Source organism: Falco peregrinus, chromosome 10 (assembly GCF_023634155.1).
Source record: "Falco peregrinus isolate bFalPer1 chromosome 10, bFalPer1.pri, whole genome shotgun sequence".
NCBI classification, from domain to species: domain Eukaryota; kingdom Metazoa; phylum Chordata; class Aves; order Falconiformes; family Falconidae; genus Falco; species Falco peregrinus.
Window position 1 is genome coordinate 9,682,484 of NC_073730.1, and position 24,758 is coordinate 9,707,241.

Genomic DNA, 24,758 nt, shown 5'->3' on the forward strand with positions numbered 1-24,758 from the left:
GAGTGCCCTGGGGCTGCTTGCTGGGGGAAGAAAACCTGTGCTGGTGGGACAGAGGTGTGCATGCTGCTAATGCTGTACAAACCTACAGTTCCTCCTCGTGTTCTCCCCTCTCTGGCTCCGTCCTGACCCTCCGCCTTGGCTGGGTAAGGCAGAGTGGAGCAGCTATATCCTACTCCCTGCGCTGTCACCACAGCATGACCACGCCGGGCTGTGTGCTGTCAGAGAAAGCAAATACCTCTACAAACCCTTCGCCTCACCTCCAGTGAATTTTTAACCAGGAATAGGTGTGGTGTCAACAGCCTGGACCCAGCCCAGGGCAAACGGCACTGCTGGGTGAGCACCCCATGCCAGGGCAGGGCTGGCGAGGTGGTCCCTGGCACTGGTCCCCTGTGAGCAGCCCCTGAGCGGTGCCCACGCTCCCTGCCAGCCCCCAGCACGCATGTGCATCTCCCTAGCAGGCAGAGGCGATGCCTCATGGGTGTTGGGTGGCTTCCCAAGGCAGCGGGCGTTGCTTCCTCGACTATCCTGGCTGGATTTGAGAGCCACAACAGAAACAGCCGGGGCTGTGCCAGGAAAATGCACCAAACCCTCCCCCAGCGGGATTTAGCCAAGAGGTTTCCTTGGGCTGGCGCTAATGGAAAGCTTGCAGAAAAGAGCAGATGGTAGCAGAGACTTTGGCCAGACTGTACTCAGGGAAACTGGGGGAGCGGTGCCCGGATGAAATTGGAGGAGATTTTCCAAGTAACTGGGTCCTGGGGGGGTTGGAGAGGCGGGCGAGGGCTACCACACTGCCGTGTCCCACGGATGGAAGTCCCAGATGCATCCCCAGCATGGCCCTGCGCGGGCAGCCCCGCACCTCCCTGGCAGCTGGGCTCCCCCCATCCCGCCGAGCCCTGGGGAGCTGGCCCTGGGGCTCCTCTGTTTGTTACTGCTCACGCAGTGTAATATTAACTGGATGATAATAATTCACACCCTGGCTCTTGAGAGCTGACCTGACAAGTGACTGCTGTGGGCAGCCAGCTGCTTTAACCATCCTGGAATATGTTTTTACAGTTTCTGCTAGAAACGGCGGTGTGATTGCCCATGCTGCCGGCGGAACAGCCTCTGCGCCACATCCAGGAGGGCAGCGAGCGGAGGTTTGGGCATGGCAGCGAGCGTGCTTCGCAGGCTCAAACTGTTCAGGGCTTTGCAGCACCAGCGGCAGCGTGCCCCCAGGGGGGCCCTTTCCCAGCCCCTTCCCCAAGCCCCCCGCTCCCGCACTGCCTTTCCCGCTGCCGTCCTGTTCCCAATTACTCCCAGCCGTCGGCCGCCTGTCAGCTTTATGAAGACGTACCCCAGAGTTTTTCCTCGGGGTGTAATTTGCCCTGACAGCCGCCTTCGTGCTGTTGTTTTCCTGGCCAGCCGGTAATGGGATTAGCCGCGTGCAAATCCGGAGGTGATGGAAGGCGAGTGGGGGGGGACGACATGCCGGCCCCCCACCACGGGTACCCCGTGCCGCTTCACAGCACCAGCACCTCGCGGGCCTTTTGATGGGATCACGCGCTTGGCAGCTCCCCCCAGCCTCTGCTGGGCTTGTTTGAAGCCACCCTATAATTTTCTTGTCAAATTAGAGTCCCCTGCTGAGCTGGGTAGGGCATACTTTACAACAAATCATCTTGGCTGAGTGGACCCTTGACTTGCAGAAGCGCAGGCTGGCTGGGGAGGGAGATTTTGCAGGACTCACAGTTGTGTAAATGCTGGGAAAATGCTGGACCAGGATGCCACCAGCCCCTGGGTCGTGCCTTCACCAGCGCATCGTCTCCCTGTTGTGCAAGCGCGCTGGGGGGCTGGCTGCGCTGTGAGAAGCATGGGAGCCCCTATGCCACTGCAGCGAGGGGTGCAGGAGGGGAGCTGGGAGCTGCTGCTCTGGCAGATGGGCTGGTTTCCTACGCGGAAATAGCTGTTTTCTCGTGCTGTGTTAGCAAAACAAACCCAAATCGGCTTATGTTACCCGCCCTGCCCGCTCAAATGCCGGTGACTTTTCCAGTCATTACTCTGATAATCACCAGGGCCAAGTTGCTCAAGGGGGGTATTTGGGCAGGCAGCGTGTGCCCACAGCTGCAGCATGCCCAGGAGCTTGGGAAACTCTTGGGGGGCCCTTGGGGGCTGCTTGGACCTTGCATAAGATCTGCCACAGAAGGACCTGGGAGCTGGTGCTGGTTCTTGCCAAGGGAGTGGGGAGGAGACCCTGGCCATAACAACGCCACCCAAACAAACAAATGGGACAGCCCAGATTTTCCTGAGGGCTGTTGCTATGCCATCGGTGAGCCATGGCGCCTGATGCTCTGGGACTGAGCCTCACCCAGATTCCTAGCAGAGGGCACAGACAGCTGAGGCTGCTCTGCCTTAATGGTCAAATTAGCTGGAACAAGGTCTCCAGATAAGATAAAGCTGTGATTTGCAGAGGGGGCTGTTCTCTGTTGGTGTCAGCTAGGTTGTTTCCAGGCTATGAAAACCTCCCTTTGAAGCCATGCTTGGGTTGGTACCTAGTTTTGCTGAAGACACCGCCCCTGCCCCTCTCCTGCTGCTCCCTGGGGCTGCCTCTGCCCACAGCAGAGCTGCCTGCTCCCTGCCCCTCCTCGTGTCCACAGGCACGGCACCACGGGCAGCATCCCGCTGCACAGGTGTGAGCTTGCTGCTGCTCTGGAATGGCTCACAGATAGTTGCAGCTTGGTTTTGGCTCCCGGGGGGACCCCAGATGGCAGAAGGCGTGGTGACCTCAAACATCGGGCTGCCGCAGTGTTCCCAGCCAGCTCCCTCCAGCACAGGCTGGCGGGGGCTTGGTTTATTGCCCTGCTGCGGCATCTTGATGGGTTTCACACACCAGCTTCCAGAGTGTTTATGGACTCACTCCCCGTAAAAGGTGAAAGAGGCCGCATCCTGCGGGGGTCCCGAGCTGCTGCCGTGATCCGGGAGCACCTGCAGCCCTTCCTCTCTCTCTGCTGGGGGCCCTCTGCTTTGCTGCGCTGCCTTGCTGCTGTGAGGCGCCTGCTGATCAATGGGGCAAGAGTGGGGTAGCGGTGATAGGCAGGATGCATGCATGGCTCTGGTGCGGTGTAGAAATGGGGGCTGCTGTCCTGCAGCAGCCTTCACCCTGATATTGGCTCACTGTAATGCCCCATAGCTTTGCGTGGTGCACCAGCACCACAATTTGGCTCACCCCTTGGTGAAGTGGGCTGGGGTAGCCCAAGGTGTATGCATCCCCATGGCAGGGCTGGCAGGGCTAAAGCACGGGCCGTGGGGGCGGACATCAGGCATATGGCCCCACGTGGGCAGGGCTGGCAAAGAGCGGTGCATGGCTCGGTGGCGCCCTGCTTTGTGAGAGCTGCCGCCGGTTTTGTGCCCGCTCTGTCCTGTGAACGGTTTCCAGTAAGCGCCTGAGGGAAGCGAGGGGGAGGGGGTGGCTGGGCGGTGCGTCAGCAGCCGGGTCAGTCGGTGTATGGTGCCATGCGGGGGCACAGGCTGCCCCGGCCGGGGTGGGAGCATTCCTGCTGCAGGAGGAGGTGGCTGAGGGGTCCACGGGGACTGGCCACAGGGCTGGGCCAGCTGGAGGAGACCTGCGAGAGGCCAGTTTTCAGCTGCCTGCTGGCATAAAACCTGCCTTAAAAGGGAGCACAGCTGGAGATGGCTGTCCTAGCCGGGCAGTGGCCTCAAAGCAGCTTGGCACCATGTGGGAGGGGAGGCAGGGCCACCGGAGAGGGGAGGAGGACGTGCCCTGTCCCTGTGTTTCATCAGGGTGCCAGCTGCACCCTGCGTGGGGTGGGGAGGGGGTCCTGGCCTGGGTAATGCAGCCGGGCACTTGTGGGGTGCTGCGGCTTGGTGCAGGGGAAGGTGGTGTGGCTCAAATACAGCGCTGGCATGTGTGGAGTGCCTCGGCGGAGGAAGAACTGCGAGGAGGCAGGGTGGAGGTGACAGTCCTTGCAGGACACCTCTCTCTTTCCATGCTGTAAGACGCTGAGTGTGACTCGTGCCTTAGCCGGGAGTGGGCTTCCCAGCGATGCCGCTGCCAGAGAGGGCTGCCGAGCCCCCCGCCGAGCCCAGCGGCTTCCTTGCAGCAGCCCACCGGAGGGGCTCCCCAGCCGGCGGTGGGGGCTGCCAGCTGGCAGGGTGAGCCCAGGACCACCGGCAGCAGCGGGGACCATCAGGCAGGATGAGGGATCCCACTGGGAAGGGAGGCTGGAGCCAGGCTGGGTCAAAAGCAATACCCAGCCGAACTGTGAACTTTGCTTCTGGGCACAGCTTGCTGCCTGTCCCCCTGCACCCACGGGTGGGCTCCCGTGCCGAGGGGGCCCTGTTTGCGCAGGCGAGGGGTGCCCTGCATTTCGGGAGGCAGACACTAGGCGTCCTGGCGCTGGGTTTCACCAGCCCTCATGACCTTTCCAGCACGGCAACATGCCCTGGGGAGGATTGTTTCATACAAAACAGACCTTTGGATAGGCTTTTCATTTCCTTCACAGCCAAGTGCAAAGGAACAGCAAGTCCTCGCTCCTAATAAAATGACAACAGTCAGCGACACAGATGGGCTGCTTCTCCACAGTGAGCGCAGCCGCGTCCTGCACCCACACCATTCCTGAGGTCCTGCAAGAGAGGGGTTACAGCCCCACAGCTCCCTCCTGCTTCGCCTTGTACCCCAACCTTCCCCACGGGCGGGACGCCCTGTCTGAGGGTCAGCTTTTACACCCTCTCGGGAGAAAACAGATCTGTGCTGGGAGGGGGTGAGCCCTGGTGGTCAGCACACGTGATTCTTTATCTGGGAGCACGGTTAATTGGCAGATGCCAATCACACCTCCAGCCCCACACCGGCAGATGCCAATCACACCTCCAGCCCCACTACGAGTGGGGGCTCTCGGCCCGGCACAGCACAAGCATGGGCAGGGAGCCAGGCTGCAGCAGCCTGGGGTGCAGAGGGGGCAGGGCTGCAGCGTGTGGGGCGTGCAGGGGATGTGGGGTGCCGTGGATGTAGGGGTGCAAGGGGTGCAACTGGCGTGGGGCTGCAGGATGCAAAGGGCGCAGGGGTGCAAAGGGTGGTGGAAAGGGTGCAGGAGGTGCAGCTGGAGGGATTGCAGGGGGCAGGGGGGTGCAGGACGCAAGGAGGGGCTAGGGGTCAGGGCCCCGCCCTGGGAGCCCCTGCAGGCTGTGCTCCGGGCGGGTGCCTCCAGCTGCGGGCGGGGCCGCACATCTGGGCGGGGCGGGGCGGGGCGGCCGGCCAGTGACTCCGGCGGGGCCGGGCGCAGCATCCCACAGCCGGGGCGGCGAGCCGAGCCGAGCCGAGCCGACACCATGCCCAAGTGCCCCCGCTGCCAGAAGGAGGTCTACTTCGGTAAGGGTTCCCTGCGCCCCCCCGGCCGCCCCTAAGCCGCGGGGACCGCGGGGCTGTCGCGCTGCTTCAGCCGGGGTGCGCCGATGCCGCACCCCACCGGGCTTGGGATCCCCGGGCACCACGGCGCTGCGGGTCCTGGGTGCCCTGGTGTTCTGTGCCCTATCGCTGCCAGTCCTTGGGGTGCCCCAAAGCTGCGCATCCCTGCGCTGTGGGACCCCGGCGTGCCCTGGTGTTGGGCACCCCATCACTGCCCGTTCTTGGGGTGCCCCAAAGGTGTGCATCTCTGCGCTGTGGGTCCCCGGGGTGCCGTGGGGGTGTGGGGGGGTGGCCCTTATAAATCCACCCAAGGAGGTGCCTTGCAGTGGGATGCGGGTTGCAGTTGGGTACCCCCAGTCTTGCAGACGGGGCTCAGCCCTGATTCTTTCCCACCATTGCCCACAGCCCCATGCCAGTTTGAAGCCCAAAGGCCCGGCCAGTGCAGCCTGCTGCTCTGAAAGCTGGTGCAGGCGAGTAAGCACCTTCCCAAGGGCAAATCCTGCCCTCGGGCACGTTCCTGGGTCCGTGGGTTGCCCACATTTTGGCTTGTGTGGTTTAGCATGGTGAGATGACACCGCTGGGGTGTTATTTTTAAGCCACCTTTGCAGGCTAATGGTGAGCCTTGTCGGGCTGCTGTCTGCCACTGGGCTTCAGGCAGATGTCCTCCTTCCAGACTGGGGCCCCAAAGCTCCAGGCTCCTGCCCCTTCTGGTGCCATGGTCTGGCTGTCCTGCCTGAGGGTATCTGGGGGCTTTGAGCCTCTCACCTTGCCAGCAGCAGCTGCTGGAACAGGCAGGCTCTGGCTGCCAGACCTCCCCACATCCCTGGTTTAGCTGCACCTGAGGGGGTTTGCTGGGAGCAGCTTATGTGTGCTCCCTGCTTTTTAATTTAGTAGAGATGAGGGATCTGGGAACCCGAGTGCCGTCACTGACTTCTGCTCACTCTGCCCAATTTCTGCTCCGCGCGTGTGTGTGCCCCAACTCCTACTTGGGCTCTGGCAAAGAACTTGGAGGCTCAAACGCAGGGGCTGCTCTCTGGGCCGCGGAGCCGTGGCTGTTGGTGATGCCCACCCTGGGGAGGTGTGCTGGGGCTGGTGCGGGTGCTGCTGCCTGCAGTGCTGCTTGGGACGTGGCTCCTGTGGCTGGCGAGCATCGCTTTGTCTAAACTCACCCTTCAGCTAGGCTTTGAGGTGGGGGGTTGGCACAATACAGTTTGTGTCTCCCTCCTGCAACCAAGGGTCTTGGGGCACCTCATTTACCCACATGGCTTGATACCAGCAGCTACCAAGGTGCTGGTCAGTGTCTGCCTTTCTCTATGGATCTGCTTTGATCCCAACTGGGGCGAGCTGTGTTTGCCATGCCCACAGGTGTGGCAGTGCTGGTATGGGGCTGTCTGACCAAGGAGGGGTTTTAGCCCTCTGCTTATCAGGCTGCTATTACGAAACGCCTGTTGATACAGAGGCTGAGGAGGGTTCAAAAGCTGTTGGAGAACCAAGCTTGCCGCCTGATTTCTGTGCCTGCAGATAAGGAGCGCTGGCAGAGGAGGCAGAGCAAGCCTTGCTCTGGAGCACCCCAGAGCTCCTGGTGCCTGGCAGTGCTGCTCGGGTATGCCTCGGGCTGCTTTCGGCCAAATCGTGTCTGTAACAGAGCAGGGGTGAGGAGGAGAGGATGCCAAGGGGACCAGGGATGGGTTTTGCAGGGCCACCACCACCTTTCCAGGGGAATCTCGCCTGCATGGCTGAGAGCCGCTGGGGCCCCACTGCAGCGAGCCTTGGCAGAGCCCCTGCCCGAACGTTGGTGCAATGCTTATGTGAGCGGTGGGGAAGCTGAGTGCCTTTCAGAAACCCTGTGACAGGAGAGTCCCACCATGGGCCCGGCTCGGGCTCCTGAGGGTGCTCGGGGGGAGGACACTGCAGCCCCCACTGGGTTATGAGCACAGGAGACTCTTTGTCTGCTGGGAGATGGCAGCGGGGCTGCCTCGTGACATTTGGGCATTGCCCCCGCTGCCACCTCTGCAGCCGTTGGCTTGCTCTTTGCCTGAGCTGTTGTGGGTATATTTGGACTCCAAAGGAGAGGTGTTCCAGGCTGCCAAGGGCCCCCCGGGGCGCCCGCTGCCAGCAGCCGCTCAGTGCCACTGCTCAACCTCTTTTTGCAGGCGTGGGGAGCGTGCTCAGACCTGGCTCTGACAGGGCCCTGCGGAAAGCTCTGCTTTATCACTTAAGAAATCCCCAGGAGTGAAGCTGCCAATATGAAGAGCACATACGTCTGCAGAAAATACCCTCCTCCCCCACCGTGCTGCAATTAAAAGCCACCCTGTGTTCCCCCCTCTCTCCATAAACACATCCCAGCTCCAGCAGACAGCATGTTGTCTCCCCCACAGCCGCCTGAACCCCGGCCAAGCTTCAGCCCTGCTCTGGTTTGCCGTGGTGCATGTGGAATTGGAGCGGTGGGCAGAGTGCTGGTGGCTCGTTTGTGTTGGCAGGGTGTGGCGATGGCTTTGCCTCCCTGGTTCTCACCAGCATCCCCCCCTCGCCCCTGCCAGCTCTAGTGATTGTTGGGTCTCCAGCTGGCTGGGAAGAAAGTCATCCCCTTGCCGGCTGACATGGGAAGGAGCAAGGTCCTCAGATCTTTGGAAGATGGATAGAAATCAGCCTGTCTGCATGGATGCAGTGATGCTCATCCTGGGCCTGGCACTGCTGTTTCAGATCCAGGCACCTGTGTGTTTACAGTGAGCTCCTGGGTTTGAAACATGGTGCTTTCTGTCCTGGACAGGTAGACTTGAGAAAAGCCCAGAAAAGTCCTCCCTAGGGTTGATGACAGGGAGGCCAACCTGCGAAACCTTAACTTGTTGTGCCTGGTTAGGGCCTCAACTAACCCATCTCCTTTCCGTGGCAGCTGAGAAGGTGACTTCTCTGGGGAAGGACTGGCACCGGCCCTGCTTGAGATGCGAGAAGTGTAACAAGACCCTGACATCTGGAGGCCATGCAGAGGTGAGTTTGCTGCCAGCAGGTCGCTGTCCTCTGCAGCTAGGGGCTGCAGGAAGGGTGGGATGGGCAGAGATGGAGCTGAAGGGCGGTAGGGGCTGATGCTCTTTCTCTCTCCCCACAGCACGATGGCAAGCCATACTGCAACCACCCCTGCTATGCTGCCTTGTTCGGGCCCAAAGGTAGGGCCACTGTGGCTGGGGTTGTGGGAGGGAAGGGGGCTCAGGGCTCCCGTCTCTCAGTGACACTCATCCCTTGGTGCACTCACCGTCCCGCAATGATGCTGAGCCCGCTCTGTCTCTCTTCCAGGGTTTGGCCGGGGAGGAGCCGAGAGCCACACGTTCAAGTAAACCTCAGGTTGGTGCCTCCTCTTGGAGCTCCCCTCCCGCCTCTGGCTCCGTGGGCTGGCTGGGGCTGTCCTCCCCGGGACAAGCGGGGAAGGCAGGTGTGCCACGGCGTCTCTCCGGGCTGGCTGTGACTCCCAGCCCTCACGCCAGTGCTTGGGAGCAACCTGCTGGGTGCCAGCTCCTCCTCTCTGCCAGCCCCAAGTGACTGTCACCTTAGCTCTGGCAGCTGACACCAAAGGCTTTTGCTTTGTGGCCTGTCAGCAAAGACGGGCTCTGTCCTGGAGTGCCTTTGTCCCTGGGATGTCCCTGCTCCCAGCCCAGCCTGACTTCATCTGCCCCTCTCTTCCATCCCTCTCCAGGTCTGACGGCCAGGGTTCCCAGCACAGCCTGAAGAGAGCACAAACACACCGCGACAGACATGCATTTTTGTTTTTAATTCATTCTGTACTAGACTAGCACATGAAAAGCAATAAGTAACCGAGGCTGGGGCTGGTGCGGAGAGGGGCTCCGCTCCAGGTGGAGCACTGCTGGGATGGGGGCGTTGGGACGCCTTGCCGGATAGGAAACTTGGCTGGTATTGCTGAAGGCTGCCTGGAGAGGAGACCGCACCCTTCCAGCCAAAACCCAGCCCTGCTTCTGGCACCCGGCTCTCCTGGCTGGGCTCACAGTTGTATTCTCAGTCTTTAATAAACTGAAAGATGCTTCTCCCATGTCGCTGCTGTGCTCTGTAACCGGAGTCCTGTGGGGCTCGCTTGCAAAGTGTTTGCTGCTTGCTTAAGGACTCCTGTGGCTTCTGGATCAAGCCCCTCACCGTGTGGATGGCTCCACGTGCTTTTGCTCCTGGTGTGCGCAGGGTCCTGCCCTTGGCTGCCCACCCCAGGGGCTGCTTGAGCTCTGGGGGGTGAGAACAGCCCCAGGGTGCTGTGGGCACTGGAGCTGAGTGCGCCCCAAAGGAAAGAGCGGTGGGTGTCGTGCCGGTGCTTGTCCAGGGTCAGGGTCTCCCTGGGCTTGGGGGGAAGGTCCTACCCCACCCACAACCTCACTGCGTCTGTGTCATGATGTTTGCAGAAGTCTAGAGTGTGGAGCCACCTCTTGATGCTTGTGGCTGTCATGGGGTTAAAGCAGAGGCGTGCAGTGCTGCTGGACAAGGGAGACGGCTGACCTGAGGTCCCTGTGGCACTCAGTGGCCTCCTGGCCATGTCCCAGCCCCTGGCAGTGCCTGCTGGACAGCCGTGCCCATGGGCAGCCCCCAGTTCTGTGCTCCTGGATCTGAGATGGCACTTCGCAGTCCCCAGTTGGGGCACAGAGGTGTCTGGATGGGCGGCAGCAGACTGCCACATCAGGCAAAGCTGGTATCTGCTGCTTTCACTCTGAGTAGCCATGTGAAAAGGCCAAATAGGGCAGGAGGCTACTGGCGAGGCCGGGCCAGCCTCCCTCGGTAGGGAAAGCAAAGGTGCAGCATTACAAGGTGAGAGCTGCCTTGCAAGCATTTTGCTCTTTCATGTTTCAGCCTCTTTGCCCTGCTGGAAGAACAGTACTGACAGATGCAAAAACTGTCAGCTTGAGGGATGTTTCTAAAATGGTTTCTTAACCGTGTCTTTCTTTAACCTGAACCACACCATTTACATATTCAGAAATACTTTGTCATACACTGGGATATTTTTGTCTACAGTTTATGCATGCATTTCCTTAGAGACTGCTCTGCATCTTACTGTCACGCCAGCCTTCCTGGGACTTGTCCAAAACCCTCAGGGGTCAGAGGGATGTGTCCAATGTAAAAATCTTTGGTGTCAGAAGCAGCCCGATCTGATAAGCATCTTAAAACGTTCCCATGTGCTTGATGCCAAAAAGTCTCTGCACCCACTAGGCACACTTCAGTGGGACACACTTGAGCAGCTGGTGGTGCCTGGCCTCCCACCCAGTTAGCACAACAAACGCAGGCGTCCGTGTCAAAGGCAAACCCCAGCTATTGCTGGTGGGCCACCACCACACCTCCCAGCCAGCCAGGGCTTGCAGGGCCCCCTGCTCTTCCACTCCCACTACTGCCCTTGCCAGCAGCCTCCCAGGCATCCCAGCACCCATGGCTCCCGGCCAGTGAGATGCCACAGTCCTGCTCTGCATGGCTGCTGGCACCCAGCCCGCCCCTGGGGCACGGGGACCTGGCTTTCCTCTGTGAAGCTGGCTTCAAAGCCAACTAGTGATATAATCTCGGCAGCTTTAAGCATGCCAGTGAGATAGAGTTTACCCTTGGGCATTAAAAATAGTGGCAAACACAAGCTTGATCTTCTGCTGGATTTGTAGAAGTGTGTTCAGCTGGGAGAGGGACCCATGAATTGGGCTGCAGGTCTTTCCCATCAGGGCCCTGCACCAAAACTTTTCAGGAGCAGCTAATTCCAGGTGCAAGGGGCCAAACCAGCAGGGAGGAGCAGGGAACCACTGGGAGGTATGGAACCCAGGGAGAGGCTGGGGCAATCCAGCCTTTCAGCTGAAAACCTTGTTCTGTGGGCAGCAGCCACAGCTCGGGCAGGAGTTAGCATGTTGCTGTTAGCAGCGTGCTGCACAGGGCTGCCCTTTGCTTTGGTCCCTGCCACCCATACCAGGTGTAGGTGTGGTGGCTGGGGATGGCTCTCCCTGCCCTGGGTGCGTGGTGGGATGTAGGAACTGAGCTGTGTGAGGTCTGTGCAGCCTCTGGAAATCTGCAAAGAAGCTAAACTTGATACGGCAGCTGCCTCACTCTGTGCCGAATGTGTGTGGCGTTAAAAACTGGGGGTCCCTCAAGCAAGCTCTGGGGACAAGCCCTTGGGTATTGGTACCCAAAAAGTTCCTTCGGAGCATCCTGCTTCTCCGCCTGCCCTGCCACAGGCACTCCCATAGAAATGGCCTTTAGTCCCAGGACTTGCTGTCAGGTTACTCCTCTCCCAGCGCGGTGCTTGTACAAGTCACGCTCTCTGCCTGCTCCAGCCTCGATGCAGTGAGGTTGGGCAGTTCAGACGCAGGTCACATCTGCAAGGAGCCTTAGTCAAAGAAAATAACACAATAAATTGATTTCTTAAAACTCGCTTTGGTCTTTGGAGAGGAAGCAGAAACAGCTGTATCACATTTGGATAGGAAACCCACAGCCAAGCCAGGCGCTCCCCTCGGATGCGCAGCGAGGCTCAGCAGCGGCCGGTGGGCTGGGGAGGTGGGCTGTCAGCAGCCATAGTCTTTTCTCCACTGAACAGTAAATCTCTGTGGTCTGGAGCACGAGCTGTGCAGACAGGCAGCAGCGTGGCTTCCAGCGCAGCTCATCTGCGATGCTTTCAGCTCTGACCCCCAGCAGGAGCTGGGGAAAGGCAGGGACGATCCCTTCCTTCCCAGTGTGGCGATGCCCTGGCTCTGCTGCTCCTGCAACAGGGATGATGGTGAGAGCAGGATGCTCAGGGCAAAACCCAGCTTTCTTGGGGAAGCAGCCCAGGGATGCCAGCTCGGTGTGGCCTGCCAGATGCTCCCACCCCTACATCCCACCTGGTCAGCAGCCACAGGGGTATCGCTGCCATCACGGGGGGGGTCAGGGCATGACCACAGCCTCGAGGTGCCCATCTGGGACAGCAAAAGGTGTCGGGTGATCTCCAGCATGGTGATGCCCAGCACGAAGGTCTGCTGTTTCAGTGACCTGAAACGCCACGGTTGCTGACCCTGGAGGAAAGGGCTGTGCTTTCTCTGTCATTGTTTCGGAAGTTTGGTCTGAGATCAGTGAGGTTTGTGGATTGTGGGGTGATAGTTGCTATAAACACTTCATCACTGTGACAAAAAAAAACAAACAACATCCCCGTTTCTGGGGCAGCTGGGTGTGGGCGAGCCCCAGCGCCCTGGGTAGGGAAGCAGAAGAGGTTTTGGCAAAGGACAGGAAACAGGACGGGTTCAGATACTAAACTGCTGCTGTTCCCCACCCCAGCTCTGTGGTTTTCTGTACAGAAGAAAAAAGGAGAAAGGGGGCAGAAAGGGGGGTGGGTGGGTGTCCTTCAGCTGGTCTGTAAGAAGTATGGGTGTTGCTTCAGCCCCCAGTGGCGGCAGGGTGCAGGCAGGGGGGGCCAGGGTGGGCTCCCTGGCCCTGCGTCTTTCTCCTAGCACAGATGGAACAGACCTTAATCCGAAGGAGGGGACAGATGTGTCCCTGAGCCTGCAGCTGGCACGGGGAATGGCTTAGGCTGGAAGCCTTGCAGCAGGGTGCTGCCCTCAGCATCGCTCCCCAGCGCTGTCCTTAGCCAAAGCGTCAGCCACAGCCCAGGGACAGGGCTGTGTCCTGCCAGCCTGACTGCGGCGGTGGGCTGCAGCTCGCAATGGGGCTAACGTGCTGGGGAGCTGGGGGGTCTGGCTCAACACTGCCTTGCTGAGACGCTGGCAGGGCCACCAGCCCTCCCCTGGCAGGACTGACGTGACACCTCTGGCACTTCCCTTGCAGTGCCTTGGTGTCTCAGCCATGCAGGCTCCGGCACCTTGGGGACACAGAGGCCCTTGCAGCACACATGCAGCCAGGCACCTGCCGTGAGGTGGTGAGCGGTTTGTTTCCCTGATGGTGTGTTTCTGCCAATAAAGCTGTGTCCCTTTCAGGGACAGGCAGGGTGCAGCCAGGGCCGGGGGAGTGTGGCATGGGGGCTGTGGCTGCAGGAGTTTCTGTTCTTTGCTGCACAGGGCTCGTGGGGACAAAGCCAGCCTGCAGCTGGGTGGTATCTGGCTCACCACTGCTTCAGTTATTTTTAAGGCTGATTTGTCTTAAGCTTGAAGAGCTCTGATATCTTTTAGGTCAAGAAAGTGTCTGCCTATCTTTTAACATCTCAGAAATCTGCCTGTCTCATCTGGGCAATGGTTAAGGGGACCATGCAGCTGATGTCGAGCTGCAGGAGCTCTGCGAGCTTGCAGAGTGAGCTGGGACTTCCCTGCCCAGCTCTGCAAGGCAGCAGGTTGGGGAAGCCCCATCCCGCCAGCAGAAACAGCTTTGCAGAGGTGGCAGAGGGTCAAACCTTGTTCCTGGTGCAGAACAACATCCCCAGCAAATACTGAAGCAGCTGAAGATACTGAAGGCAGGGGGGCTCTGGAGAAGGGAGATGGCTAGGGGCATAACAAGCAGCAGACGAGACCATGAATCATGGTACTGGAGACTAAGGTTTAATCAGGGAGCAAGATGGAGAGGGGATGGGCTGTTCCACCATCACCCCATGCCTGCTGCTGCTGATCCAGTGTTGGAGAGGAGCTGGGTGCAAAGAGCCCTGTGGAGGTTTGCCAGGTCCTCGGTGGCTCTCCTCATCCAGGAGCCCAGGAAAAGTTGGCATCGGGCACTAGAGCTGCATTTTACTTTCAGATCTCTTGTGTTATTTTCAAGGAAATAAGGAGAGTTTCCAAGGCAGAAGGGTGCAAAAGCTTCCCACCATAGCCCCTGTCTCTTCGGGAGTTTCCCTCAGTGCAGAAGAACATCAGCTCAGCTATCTGAGTAAAAAGAAAAGGGTGAAACTCCTGAGAACAGAGAATTGTGAGGTCTCAGATCTTTTTTTTCTAATCCTTCCCAATTCACTTATCATAGTGAAAGTGCAGACCTTCCATCAGAGGGCCTGAAATGCCAATGCCTATCTTAAGCATCAGACTGCTGGGAGCTGACCTTCAATTTTGGCACTACAGCTCACACACAGGCCTATTGCAGGCAAACTCACCACGTCCAGGAAACCTGCATGCCAGCAGTATCAGCACCCCCTGTGCCCATGGGTGAGGATGATGCCAGGAGGCAGCTCATGGCTCTGGGGCCAGGAGGTGCCTATCTGCAACCTGATGTGGCTGCTCTGAGCGTGCTGACAGCGGGACTACAGCAGCAGAGATGCCAGGTGGCTGGTCCAGAAGGAACCATCCCCTCCCCAGCCAGGGAGGGCTGCTTGGCTGATGGAGACATGAGCCCACAACAGATCATCATTATCATCAGATGCTGGGGCTGCTCTGTGCCTGGTGGGAGCTGTGATCCCTGACCCTTCCCCAGGCGGGGTGGGGCCCAGCATCACTGCAGGCCTACCCTGCTCTGCAGGCAGCTGGTATTCACAGCCCTTGGGCTCCTCTGCTCCTTCCTGGCAGTGTGCTGTTTGCCCTGCTGCCAGGCTGTGCCTTTTCCTGCTTGGGTTAACCTGGCATCCCAGCGAAGGGAGAGAGTGCATGTATAAAAGAGCAGGGAGGGTGTTGGGAAGGAGCTGGAAACATCTGCAATAGGAAATGGTGCAGCCTGCCTGATCTGCTCCGGGAGTGACATGCTATGGCCACCCAAAGCCTCCTTTGCGCGGGCAGGGAGAGCAGCTGCGCTCTGCTGCGGTGTCTGCTCAGCTGCTGCTGCTGCAGGGAGGAGAAGGGGAGAGGAGAGGAGCGAGGAACTTCGGCTGCCCTGAGCTGCCGGTGGAGCCTGGGAAGCACCCGTGCACGGCCTGGGGACCTGGCCGGGAGACAGGCTGGCTCCTGCCTGCGCCTGCACAGGGATAAAAGCATTAAAAAAAAGTAATAAAAATAAAAGAACAAAGTGGTTGTTCTCCCAGAAGGAGAGCTCACACCTTCCCTTTGGCAGGGCTGGGCTGTGGTGGCATCAGGAAGCTGTGCTGCTGCCGGAGCGAGCAGAGATCGCCGTTATTGCATACAATCTGCATGAGGCAATGTGATGTGGCTGTCATCTCTGGCAACGCCACCAAGCAGTGGGGCTGTCTGCGGCAGCGGGTTGCCATGGTGCAGGCGCAAACAGGCCTCTGGGCCCGGCTGAGTCACCCGCGGCGGAAATGACCCCAGCTGACACATGTGCTGAAAATGGTCGGCTGCGTGGCTGCACGGCATCGTGCGAGCCCCTGGAACCCAGCGAGGGTGAAGCCCGGTGACCTCTCCCCAGGAGGAGCATCCCTGGCATCTCAATATAAGCCCAGACCATCTCTTCCCACTGTGGTCCCTTTCGCTGTGCTCGCTGCGGCAGCAGCTTGCCTTGGTGCCAGGGCAGAGCTGTAGGGCCCAGAGCTCTGTTCTGCTGCCCCCTGCCATACAGGGGATCCTGGGGGCTCCCGCCAGTCTCCCGTGACCGCTCAAGTGTACACAGTGCCATCAGAGTGACACCAGCCTGTCACTGCTTGTTTGCATCTGTCCGTCCCTGTGGGACTGGGGACAGGGGAGGTGAGGGTGCCTTGGATGCAGGGGCTGTGCTGTCAGTGGGGTGGCATCCCCAGCACTGCTGGGACAGCATGCCGGAGGCTGTCACACCATCACCTCCTTCATCTGTCCGCAGCACTAGGTCCATCTCTGCAGCAGGAAACCATTGCCTTCCCATCAGCTTCTCCCATCCTGGGAAAACCGCCCCGGCAGCCGGCAGAGCAGATAAGTGGGGCCTTGCGTGCTGAGATTGAGCCCCCGCTGCGCTGTGCTGTGCCGCATCGCGCCAGAGAGGCTGGGATAAGCTGCCTGGCGTCCGACTCACCCATGGCCAGGCGCCAACCCTCCGCAGCGCCAGGCATCTTGTGTCAGCTGCGCCCACGGGGCTGCGTGCCGGGGGAGCCGTGGGGCTGGGGACCAGGGGACACCAGCCAGGAGGGCAGCCAGCTTGGCTCTGGGGCACCGCGGGGCTGGCCTGGCCGGCGGGATGAAGAGGTGGCACACAGGCTCTTGGCATGCCAGCATGGCGTGCATCCCAGCTGCTGCTCCTGTGCCAGGTGGTGATGCTCACTGGCTGGGGTGCGTTGGCTGGGGGACAGGAGCCCAGAGCGGGGATGATGGGCAGAACCACCCACTGGTGCGTGCGCTGGGTGCTGCAGGAGAGCCCTTGTCTCTGCAGCGGCAAAGCAGGCAGCTGCCCCCGGGAGGAGAGGCCTAGACAGAGGAATGTGTGTGGGGACAGGGATGGCTTTGAGGAGGGTTTATGGAGTGGTCAAGAAAACAAAGGAAATTGGCTGCAGCTGAGGGTCCTCCTGCCCGGAGTTTGCAGCAGGGACGGGAAAATAGACAAGTGATGTGTCACGGAGGCACCAGACAGCGCCTGATAGCGGCAAGGTACGGAAAGCCGCGAAGGATGCCAAAGACAGCAGAGGATTATCCAGGTCCGATAAGGCTCTGGGCAATAAAAAAGGACTTTGGGCTTTTGGGAGCCAAAGACAAGGAACCGTATGGAGATGCCAAACCTGTAAGGAAGGAGAGCAAGGAAGCAGATAGAGATTGCTGAGCTAGAGCTGGACAAGGGATAAGGAAAATGCTTTCCAGGCCATTAGGAATGAAGGAGGATGTGAGACAACAGCTGCTAGAGGAGATATTTTAAAAATCCTTAAGCCTGGGTAACTCACACCCAGGGGTCCTTTCAGGGCCGGCTGGAGCAGCAGCCAGGATCTGCAGGACTGGGAGAGCAGCGATGCAGAGCTTGGCGTCGGGAAGGGCTGCACTCCCCGGCACAGGGGTGGGAAGCAGGAGGGGCAGCAAATAGAGGGAAAGAGTGCAAATGCAGTTCACGTTAGCAAGCCGGCTTTGCTGAAGGTCTCGTTGGACCAATGCAATTTCTCTCCTCATTGCGAGGAGCCATTTGGCTGCAAGAGGTTGTTCCATAGCTGGAAGGGATTCCATGTGTTGTTTCAGGCTGCAAGGGGCTGTTCCATAGCTGGATTTCATGTGTTGCTTCACGGTGTTCAGATATTGGGGGTGGGGGTGGGGGGAGAAAAGTATCACAGTAGATAAAAGCATCACACTAGATTCATGCATAGTGTGTTAAATGGGTTGTGAACTGGGTAACTGGCCAAGAAACCATCAGTGAGCGGGGGTTCTGAGCAGGTTTGGTGTACAGGCACAGGCAGGGGCCCGGCTGTGCGGGTGGAGCAGGCCAGGTCCCTCCGCAAGGCCCGCAGCTGGAGCCCACCTCAGGGCCAGGCTTCTGCCAGTAAACCCCAGCCAAGAGGTGGCCTTCCCACCCCAGTGACCAAGGCTATCTCCCAAAGGGCCGCCTCCTCATGCCGGATTAACCCCTGGGATCGCTCCAGTGGTGAGCTCACCCGCGGGGGAGGCAGGCTGCCTGCGCCACCGCCCCTGGCGCCGAGAGGAAGGCGGGGAGCCGGGGGACAGGCCTCGGCTCCCATCGGCCGAGGAAGGATTTCTTGGTCTGACAGCAGCAGAGGAAGGATTTCTTGGTCTGACAGCAGCACGGAGGCGTTTTTCGGAAAGCCGAAGCGGGCTGTTGCCGTTTCCGGCCAGGAAGGGCGGGGAAGCGGCCGGCTCTCCTCAGGGCCTGCGGCCGGGCGGGCGGTGCGGCCTGGCCGTGGGGGAGGCGTGCCTTGCGGGGAAGACCGTCCACCGGGCGCTTCCCACTCGCCCGGGGGGTCACTTGCTGGGGGAGGCAAGAAGCGAGCTCTGCCCTGCAGGGGAGAACAAACAAGGGGCAGATCAGCGCGCTACGAGAGGGCATGGCGGCAAGGCGCACTGGCGCGGCGGTGCTCCCTCCCGGCCGCCAGGGGGCGCCGCAGGGGGCGGGCTAGCGAGGTTGCGGCGGACTGCGCATGCTCCCGCCGCGCGCCGGCGGAGGGCGGGAAGCGGCGGCGGGCGCGATGAGGCGGCGGCAGGAGCGGCGGGACCGGGCGCTGTCGGCCGCCGTCGGCGCCTTGTGCCGGGCCCTGCCGCCTCCCGCCCGGCCCGCCCCCGACACCCTGCGCCGTGCCAGGTTCGACCGGCCGCAGGCGGTGAGCGCGGGCCGCCCCGGGGCACCCCTCGCTGGCGGCCCCGGTTGTCGCCTGGCAGCCTCCGTGGTCTCGGGGTGGGTGGGCGGTGCAGCGGGCCCCGCTGGGGGGACATCGCTGTGGGCGGGCAGGGGTCCTCCCCGTGTGGGGTCGGGTCCTGGGGGGGGACGGGACGGCGGCACCTAGGTGGGGCTTGGCCTTGGGACAGGGGCACCTGTGTGGAGCCAGGCCCTGCGTGGGGGGACCGCGGTGTGGGCCCCAGCCGGCGTGTGTTGTGTGAGTCCTGGAGAGCTCGCTCCACTGGGAAGGGCTTTCCTCTTACTGCGGTTTTAACGCAAAGCATGATACTGCACCGTGGTCTGCAACACCTTTCTAGTGCCGCCTGAGGTGTGCTTCCCTTGACTGTACACTTGCCTGGGTCTTTCTGTTTCAGGGCTTTACAGGGTGATGAGTGCGAGGCCTTCAGCTCACATGCAGGGTGCTCCACTTGCTCAGATAGCTATTTTAAGCATTTTACGAGTGTTGGCTGAAATTCTAGCTGTAAGAATCACTCTCAGTTTGTCAGCATGCTGTCCTTGTGTGGCCAAGAAATGATTTCCAGTTCCAGCTCACTGTGTGCTGCCTCTTGTTTGTGAGTTTTTGATACTATCATGGTTAGATCTTTATGGTGTCTTCAAGTGCTTGTTTGACTGTGGGTGAGTTGTGCCATATGTGGTTATATCAGAGCAGATATTTTAGAAGCTGTGGTCCTGGACGCATGTGCCTCAAAGTGGAAGTGCTGGGTCTTGCTGTGCAGCCAGCATTAGTAGCCCTTCTCTTTCTGCGTGCACCTTACTGTAGGTAACATTCATAATGCAGCTAATAGGTGAACTTGCCTGATTCTGCAGTGTTGGCAGGGTACTGGTGTGCTTTTCCATGTAAAAATATATGCTCAGATATGGGTTTAAATGTCTAGTTAAGACTAAATATATGACAAATATTTTGCTTACTGATCTCCCTCCACCCCTCTTTTTTTTGCAGACCCTGGATTGCTGGAGGCTGCTCTATGCTCTTCTGAAACAAATCCATGGAAGCAAGTGGACAGAGTCTGATGCCATAGGTAACCTAGTCAGTCTGGGTGACTGCGATCCCCATCTGTCCCAGGGAAGTACTGGGACTGGTCTTGTAGCACTTTTTCTTTTGGGCCCTTGCTCCCTGTCAGGAATGCTCTATTTTGAATACTTGTGCCACCAACTTACTGTTTTACAGCAGCTGTGCAGGCAGGTTTACTCCTCTTTGGCTTGCTTTGTCTAGGGAACTGGGATATTCTTGCATCTGCCAGGGACTCTTGCTTCTCTTTTGATGTTTTACCACAGGTAGATCTGTGCAGTGATCTTAGGCATTCTCATCATCTGCAGAGATAATTACAGAAATAGATTTATTTTTCCTTTGATTCCTTCTTTTCCCATTCTGTATATGACACGTGATTCTGTGGTTAATTTTCTATCAAGTCCTATATCAGGGCTGTGAATTACAGTATATGAACCATAAAGGCAGTGTTCTGAAGTTCTAGACAAAACAAAAAGTGTGTGTATTGTAGAGGGACCATGAATATCTCTGTGGACAGGGCCGCTGCACCAGAGGGAAGCTGAATGCCGGCTGGCTTCTCACAATGATGGAACACTAATTACTATTTAAGTATACGTGATTCCAAGTATGATACTACTCCCCAGACTTCTCTCTTGAAAGATGTCTCTTGACCTCTTTCATTGTCAGAGGAAGTTTTGAGAATGGGATTGTCTGTGATGGATAAAGGTCTCCTCGGACCAAAACCACTTAAAATCCACTTTTGCTCTTGAAAGCAAAAAGAACCTAGATTACATTGTTTAACCTCCCGGAGAGCTGGGAATCTGATGGCTCTGTAAACAAGAGTTAAAAAAGGAATGGTGCGGTGTGGAGCAAAACTGCATAGTTTTGCTGGTAGCTCAGCAGGAAATCGGCATGTTTCCGTGTTACTCATAGTACTGCTATTTTTCATTTGGTTGTTTTTGCTTTTCTGCTCATCCACAATCTGCTGTGTATGGCAAGTCGATTTATTGACTGCCTCATACAGCTTTGTGGAGGTGGGCCTGCACAAGTGCAACCTCATTGAATCCTGGCTGTTCCCATACTAGTCGCTTGTAGCATTTGGAGACAGGATTTTTGTGTGCATGTGGCAGGTTGCTGGCTCTAGAAGAGAGCACACCCAGCCTTGGCTGGTAGATTGTGAAGTAGGAATGTGTGGTTCTGCTCGGAACTGCTGAGCTGATTTTTAAGAAACTTACTTATTCACAACTTGGTGATTAAAGCTGAAATTCAGGTTGGAGGGCTGTACTGTTTTTCAGATTACACTAATCACCTTTGCTTGGCCAAGTGAACGAGTTGTTTGCTGTGAACACGATCAATATTTTACTGCCTTCTCTGTCCCTGCTCTGGAGCACTTGTGGTCTTTCAGGTATTTATATAATGTAAATGAAGTGGAGGCCTTGGGCATAGGGACTGAATAATTTTCTCAGGTTTGTACAGGATCCTGTTGCGCAACAAGGAATTGAAACAGATTCCTCTAGTCCAAGTCTAGTGCTTTAGTCCATGGATCAGGCTTTCTTTGCTGGTTTATGCAGCCTCTTAATTATCTTAGCTAAAACAAGGCGAGGGCAGCAGTTGCCAGATCCCAGAGGAAGGCTGTGAAGACTCCTTTGGAATACAGGTTACTGTGTGCATATGAACAGCTTTCTGGAAAAAAGCCATACTCAAATGGCCTTGTACCTTTTATTTTTCCAAACGAAACATTGAACTTTCACCTGCAGTCTGTGTGTGGTGTTGGGGTCACAGTGGTTCTCAACACCCTGTAGAACGAGATCTACGTTTCAAGGACTGCTTGCCAGATGTTGGGCCATTTGCAGTTGTGAGGCGCTAGAAGAAAGCAGTGTATTGCAAGGATAGAATGCTTTTACAGATTGGCCCATGGAAAAGGTCAGATTTTTCCAGAACAGTTTTCCTTGGTCTGGGAAGTCCTGTTTATCTAGTGACTTTTGAAGCTGCAACCCAGTGTGTATTTCTGTTTCAAGTTAGTAGTTTTCATTAGTCAGTTTTTGATCTGATCTTGTTGTGTCAGTGAATTTTATAGAGGAGATTAAAATTTGCTTTGATTAGAACAGCTACTAGTCATTTCCTTGTTATGTTTGTGATGTGACATTGTTTAGAAAAACTTTCTGCACCATGTTTTTGAATGGTAGATGTATTTTATTGCCTAGCTAGCAGAAAATAAAATATTTGAAAAATTACATAGAAAAAAATCCAGTTTGATGTTTTCAAAAATGTAAGAACTATTGCGTTCTTGCAGAAAGAAATGGGAAACCGCGCTGAAGCCTGCCGGTCCGTGGTTATAAAATTCTGCAAATGGCTCTTGGTTTCTCATTTTGGAAGATTTTTTTTCTTCACGCAGCATAAAGCACTCACTGTAAACTCCAGTGGGAAGGCGTTAATACACTCCAGCCCTGTAAACATGTTGGAACAATGGGTCTCTCGTCAGTGGAGCACAAGTCAAAGTAAGCTGTGTAATAGTACTCCAGGCATAACCACACTGATGAAGTCATGATTAGTGGTTTGATGCTGCTCTTTCCTCACAGAAGCTGAAAGCTGGCGGACTCGGTTAACAACCTAACAGCCACAGCACGTAGCAGTGCAGTATGCATTTAGATAGTTGGCAGAAATCTTTCTTTTCTGGAGTCGCAATTCAGGTTTTATAGTATGGGGAAGAAGTCTGGAGCTGTAATATATTTTTGTTTGTTTGACAAATGAAGCAGAGAACGTTCTTCTGCAGCAGTAGTTTCCCATAACACCACTACCTATGCAGGTGTTTTTTGCCTGAGTGCATGAAGTACCTGTGCTTGTTCTTGTACTTGATTTAGTGCCTTTCCATCTTAGCCTGCCAGGCTGATGCATAACCCTTACTTGTGTATCATGTTGTAATTCACTGAAAATGTTCTGCAGTATTCATAAAGTGGAAGAGCACAGCTTGAGTATAGTTTTAAGAGAGCTGAAACCCGAGGTTCATCCACAGCTTGGTCTTACTTGCCAAACATACTTCTATAAATAATGTGCATGCAGAAGGGGATTAGCTGGAAGGACTGTGTAGGTCTTTCTCTATAAATTGCCTAATCCTCATGAAATGCCATAAGAAGATGTTGTCAAAGAGGAGATGTTTGAGTGACTGGTGTTAATCTGCCGAGTGATGTTTTTTCATCTCTCTCAGCTGCATGTTATGAAGGAATCCATCTTGGTCTTGGGGTACTTATGTAGCATCTGCTGCCATTTATCTAAGCACTGTTTCCTTGTAAGCAGAGCACTTTAGAGATGAGGAAAACTGACTTCTCTAAGGTCATGGAAAGGCTCTTTGAGCCCCAGTTCTAGATCCATGCTTTGACTGCTCACCCATTATTCCTGCCTGATACTCACACAATCATACCCTCTTGTGTGAAGGCAGTGTGTTGCAGCGGGAGAGATGAAATAGGGAGAGAGAAAGGACCAGAGCAACACAGAATTTCAGGTGGCAAATGGCCTTGGTGGATCTGGTCCTGAGTGGTGTGTCAGAGCAGGGAAACAGTGATAAAGGGAAAAACCACCTGGCTTGCTCTCTATTCCTTCTCTTTGAGATGTTTTCTTAGGGAGCTCCCTGAACTGCAGGTGGCAGCATGTGATGCTTGTTTGCTTTGAAATAGGTGGAAAGTAAGTACTGACCTTTCCTTTTGGAGTATTTCTGCCTTTACCTGTTATGTTACTTCATTTCTTGACAAATGCACAAAGAAAAAGAAAGGGCAACATGAAAACCTAGCTCGTGCGAGAATGTTCAAGAGCGATCAAATTAATATCTCTAATATCTGAGTGCTCCCCCTGTGCATGAGGGAATGGAGTGCATATCTACAGCAAGATTTTTAGCAAACCATCGGCATTTCTGCCACCCTAGTGTCGTGAAGGGAAGCTGCTTGTTTTTACATTCACAGGTTCTGCAAAATGAGCAGAGTGATTTAGGGGTTTGAGTTTCCTTTTTCTCTGTAATGCAGAAACAAGCTAGGTTCAAAACCATTTGTCCAACTGTCATGTGTTTCTGCAGAAGCTCTGCTATGCAAAACACTAGTCCTGCAAAAAAATAGTAGCTCTGCACTATTGTCACCTGCTTAATCGTGCTCCTGATCTTGTTTTTTGTTCTTCAGTCATGGTTCATGCCTTTGCCAGGAATTCATTTGTAGCTTTCATGTGGCCAACTGTGTATTCCTGCTTCTACTGCTGAAGATGTCTAGTAATCTGTTTAGTAGTTTCAGCTGTGGATTTAGACTGAGGAGCACTCTGGAAGTAGGCATCTCCTTAGGGAGCCGCACTAGTTTCCCTAAATCGTGAAGCTGGTCAGACAGTGCAGACAATATACCTTCCTTTGGTCTGTTAAGGTGCAAAGGGCTTGGTCGCCCGTTGTGACTACCAGCTCCTTCCAGCCTCCGCAGAGCTGTAGCAGTGTACTGCTCCTGTAGGGTTACTAGCATAGTAGGAGCTTGTAGCTCCTCCCTGTGTCTTGGCTTTGTATTACTTTTGGTGGGTAAGACTCCTTTAGCTTTTTGCAAATGAAGTTAAATCAGCCACTCTTCGCTGTAAGAGTCCCATGTAATGAACAAAATCCTTTTGAGAGCAACAGGATTTTTTTCTTGGGTTGTGGGTTTTTTTTTTTTTATTTTGAAGTTGGTCATTATGTGGTTTTTGAGCTTCAGTGATTGATACCAGACAAAGAAGGATTATGATATGTTTCAGTGCTAGGGGATGTTTTTACTACAAGTGGCAGGGAGCAGGCAAATGGGCATGTAATGTAATGGATTGTTACGTTAATTAAGGACAGCAGTGACAGTCTCTGATTGTGAGAGGTTTGTGCTTCCTGTTACTTGTGTGTGAGTGTGTAGCTTTTTTATGAAACCCAATGGAGATACTGAAGCATTATGCTGGAAAAGGGGAGTAGCTTTCTTCCTTAGTATGTAGGAATGCCTAAAGTGGATCAAACTGAAGGTTCCTCTAGCTCCATCCAGCTGGGGCAGCTGTCAAAAGTAGATGCCCAGGGGAAAGGAAAGAGCAAATATGCTCTGATACTTTCAGGGGAGTATTCTTTCAACCTCTAGTAATTTACTTCTCAGACTTCTCAAACCAGAGAGCATATCTTTGTATTTCATAAGCTTCCATGAACTCCTGTTCTGTAAATCCAGTTCCTCCTCGGGCCTGTGTAACAGTGCCCAGTGTCCCATGGCCAGAAATTTCAGAGCTTTACTTTGTGTGTGAAGAACATTTATT

General features: G+C 56.1%; 2 protein-coding genes across 5 annotated transcripts in view; both read left to right on the forward strand.

Moving 5' to 3' along the window:
- The first annotated feature begins 5,229 nt into the window (after positions 1-5,229).
- Positions 5,230-9,434, forward strand: CRIP1 (cysteine rich protein 1). Its single transcript, XM_005241234.4, has 5 exons — positions 5,230-5,359; positions 8,289-8,383; positions 8,502-8,559; positions 8,687-8,734; positions 9,084-9,434. Exons 1-4 carry the CDS (start codon positions 5,320-5,322, stop codon positions 8,725-8,727), a joined length of 234 nt encoding a protein of 77 aa, XP_005241291.1. The 5' UTR covers positions 5,230-5,319; the 3' UTR covers positions 8,728-8,734; positions 9,084-9,434.
- An 8,847-nt stretch (positions 9,435-18,281) lies between these two features.
- TEDC1 (tubulin epsilon and delta complex 1) overlaps positions 18,282-24,758 on the forward strand; it is a 73,751-nt gene continuing 67,274 nt past the window's right edge. For all 4 annotated transcript variants that reach the window (XM_055815353.1, XM_055815356.1, XM_055815354.1 and 1 more), the window contains exons 1-2: positions 18,282-18,416; positions 19,434-19,512. In XM_055815353.1, the coding sequence (XP_055671328.1) occupies positions 18,285-18,416; positions 19,434-19,512 (211 nt within the window). In that variant the 5' untranslated portion in view covers positions 18,282-18,284. The remainder of the gene's footprint in view (positions 18,417-19,433; positions 19,513-24,758) is intronic.

Excerpts from the sequence above, each read along its gene's own strand:
- CRIP1 (XM_005241234.4), top strand. The coding sequence starts at position 5,320 with ATGCCCAAGTGCCCCCGCTGCCAGAAGGAGGTCTACTTCG. Across the intron at positions 8,384-8,501 it reads CATCTGGAGGCCATGCAGAG|CACGATGGCAAGCCATACTG; the intron begins GTGAGTTTGCTG and ends CTCTCCCCACAG. Across the intron at positions 8,560-8,686 it reads TGCCTTGTTCGGGCCCAAAG|GGTTTGGCCGGGGAGGAGCC; the intron begins GTAGGGCCACTG and ends TCTCTCTTCCAG.